This window comes from Pygoscelis adeliae, unplaced genomic scaffold (genome assembly GCF_000699105.1).
Source record: "Pygoscelis adeliae isolate BGI_AS28 unplaced genomic scaffold, ASM69910v1 Scaffold88, whole genome shotgun sequence".
Lineage (NCBI taxonomy): Eukaryota > Metazoa > Chordata > Aves > Sphenisciformes > Spheniscidae > Pygoscelis > Pygoscelis adeliae.
In genome coordinates this window covers 3,931,316-3,934,436 of record NW_008825616.1, presented here as the reverse complement: position 1 = coordinate 3,934,436, position 3,121 = coordinate 3,931,316, and the positions used below count along the sequence as shown (strand labels likewise).

Below are 3,121 nucleotides of genomic sequence, written 5' to 3'. Positions count from 1 at the left end.
AGCTAATAGTGGTGTATTGATCCTTCCTTTGGCTCCTGCCATCACTTCGTGGCATCGGAGCTCTTTTCCGTAGTTAATGGCAGGATATTAATTTAATGGACAGGACGTAGAGCAGCAGGGGCTGCCCTGGGGAATGGAGCACAGGGCACACGCCAAATCCAGCAATGGTGAACGCTGCTAAAAGCACGGAGGGAAGGGGATCATTTCACACCGGGTAATTTTAACGGGGGAGCTGCCTGAGCTCCAAAGGCACGTGCAGGTGCTGAACGTTAGCATTGTATGGACATGGTGTTGCGCCTCGCAGCCTTCGTGTAATCTCGAAGGCAAAACCTGGCGGCTAAGGAGGGAGCGGGAGGGTGGAGGGTGCTGCTCTGGGCACAGGGAGCACCCAGCTCTGGGGAGGGGGTGGTGAACCCCCTTCTTGCTGTCGCTGAAGCGACCTCTGGCAGTAACGTCGAGGATGAAAAAGCAACTGAACCCCCCCCGGCAAGTCTGAAGTGGCACTTTAAGTGATTGCCCAGCAAAGCCCTTCCTTCTTCTCCCCCAAAACCACTCTGAACAGCAAGCTGGCGTGGCCAGGTGGCCTTGGAGGTGCACCTTGGCGGTGGTCTCTGCGTCACTAAGCTGGGTCAGAGGGGTCGTATGGGACAGCGCAGCCCACGGGGCCGGAGTCTCCACGCCAAATGTGGGGAGGCTCATCCGCACCCGTGGTGGGAACAGCCTCTGCTAAGCCCCAACTCCACCCGGGTTGGTGGGGAGCTGGGAGCAACCTCACACCTCCTTTTCTTGGCAGAGCAATTAAACAGACCTTTTGCTGGTGCCACACTGTGGTCACGACTGCAAATGTGTGACACAGAGGACAGTGGTAGAGGGTTTCTCCCTACCTCAGTGCGGCTGAACACGGCGCAGACCAACGGTCTTCAGGTTTAGGAGCCACATCTTGGCATTGCAACTGAGCATGCGGTGCAAGAAACGGGTCTGGCAACCTCCCAAATGCTGCTCTGAAACTGTGGCTGTGCAACGAATGCCCTCAACGCCATAAAAAATATGCCCAGGGATTATCCTGCACAATCAACCCATGTATGAGGTTATTTTAAATTAGGAAAAACGACATCTTCATATAAACCTGATGTTAGTTCCCAGCCAGGGCTCTTACTCTGGATCTGCAAACTAGGCTGTGTGGGTGGGTGTTTGCCCTCCACGAGGAGCGTTACTGACCTCAGTGGCCCTTCCCCAGGTGCCAGCGGGTTCCCCATCCCCAAGTCCTTTGGCCGTGACGTCCTCCCTTATTTCTGGCTGCAGTTTTTCCACAGTAGCAGAACCCGCGCTGCTCCACGTGTCTGCAGGACGGCCGGTGCTGGTGTCAACTGCTGGAAGGCTAGGGACCAACGGTCTATACCTCTGCTCTGACTCCTGCCAGGAAGGGGGTGATGGCAAGCATCATAACGTTTGGTGAGGTTTTTCTTCCTTTTTTTTTTTTTAAAGCTCCAGCTCTTGGAGTCATGTAAATATATCCGAAATCACAGATTTCATTTACTTGCTTTAAAAAACCGAGCTTCTCAGCCCTCCTGTTATAAAAAAAAAAAAAACAACCCCTCTTGAAATGAGGACTTTTATATAAGATATAAAAAAGAAGCCAAAATACGTATTTATATCCCTCCCTTGCCCCCAAATTTCACATTGTGTCAGCCAGTTTTGACTGAGGTTTGTTTCAGGGATTGCTGTGTGCTGAAGTCCCGATCCTCCCAGGTTTTTGCACTCCTGGCTCCCACCAAATACTGTGAGATGTTCCCAGGGGAGCAGCTTCCATGGGACCATGGACCTTGGTGGCGGACGCAGCATCCCCATCCCCAAGTGAGCAGACATCATCCCTTCCCTCCCTGAGTGCCTGATCCTTGCCATCATGGGACCTGTAGGACCTCATACTCATCAGCATCAGCCTCTGTCTTCACCACGATGATGGCGCTGCTGTGGCCACCCACTGGCTCCGGTGGCACATGGCCGGTTGCCAGGTCCTCAGGGGGCTCCTCTCCCTCACCAGGAGGACTTTGCTTCTTGAGGTGGTTCCTCCTCTGGTGCCTCTTGAAATGTCCGATGGTGGTGTAGCTTTGCCCACAGTCAGAGCAGATAAACGGGCCCCGGTGGGTGTGAGTGAGCTGGTGCTTCATGAGGTTGGCCTTCTGTGAGAAGCTTTTGCTGCACTGGGGGCACTGGAAGGGCGCTTCTCCCGTGTGGACCCGCTGGTGGGTAATCAAGATCTCTTTCCTCTTGAAGTCCTTCCCGCATGTGGCACACTTGAATGGCCGGTCTTCGGCATGGGAGGGCTGGTGGAGCCAGAGCTGGGCCCTGTTGGGGAAGACCTGCTCACACTTGCTGCAGCGGTTGGGCTCATACTTGGTGTGGACCCGCCGGTGGGTGACAAGGGCGATCTCCTTGCGGAAACCTCTCCCGCAGACGACACAGGTGAAGGGCCACTCCTCACCCTGGGGTCCGAGGGTAACTGGGGCTGGCGGTGGCTGGTGCTCCCGCGTGTGGACCCGCTGGTGGGTGGTGAGGGCGACCTTCTGGAAGGGACGCTCGCCAGTGTGGGTGCGGCGGTGGACGACGAGGCGGGACTTGTCGATGAAGGCTTTGGGGCAGTCGGTGCAGAGGAAGGGGCGCTCCCCGGTGTGGATGCGGTGGTGGACTGCCAGCTGGGCCTTCTGGGCAAAGCTCTTCCCACACTTGCTGCAGGAGAAGGGCCGCTTGCCAATGGGGAGCCGCCTACAGGGGATAGCCGGGCTCTCCTCATCTTTGCCAGCCACCTTGGCATTGGCATTGACATTGGCATTGGCATTGGTCTTGATACTGGCATTGGTGTTGGCGCTGGCATTGGCATTGCCATTGCCATTGGCATCGGTGTCAGCGTTGGCATTGGTGTTGGCACTGGTGTCTTTGCTGCCTCCCTTGTCCCTGCCACGCTCATGGACACAGTGGTGCTTGACCAAGGCGATCTTCTGGCGGAAGCCCTTGCCACAGGTGGGGCAGCGGAAGGGCCGGTCGCCGGTGTGGATGCGCTGGTGGACGGTGAGGCGTGACTTGTCGCCAAAGCGCTTGCCACAGTCCTTGCCGGCGTGTGGAC

General features: G+C 56.5%; 1 protein-coding gene across 1 annotated transcript in view; it reads right to left on the bottom strand.

The window, feature by feature from the left end:
- Positions 1 to 1,901: 1,901 nt before the first annotated feature.
- Positions 1,902 to 3,121, bottom strand: part of LOC103924741 (zinc finger protein 271-like) — a 19,627-nt gene continuing 18,407 nt past the window's right edge. Inside the window, exons 4-5 of the mRNA XM_009333316.1 lie at positions 2,962 to 3,104; positions 1,902 to 2,763 (exon numbers count right to left, since the gene is read on the bottom strand). Coding sequence (XP_009331591.1) covers positions 1,902 to 2,763; positions 2,962 to 3,104 — 1,005 coding nt within the window. The remainder of the gene's footprint in view (positions 2,764 to 2,961; positions 3,105 to 3,121) is intronic.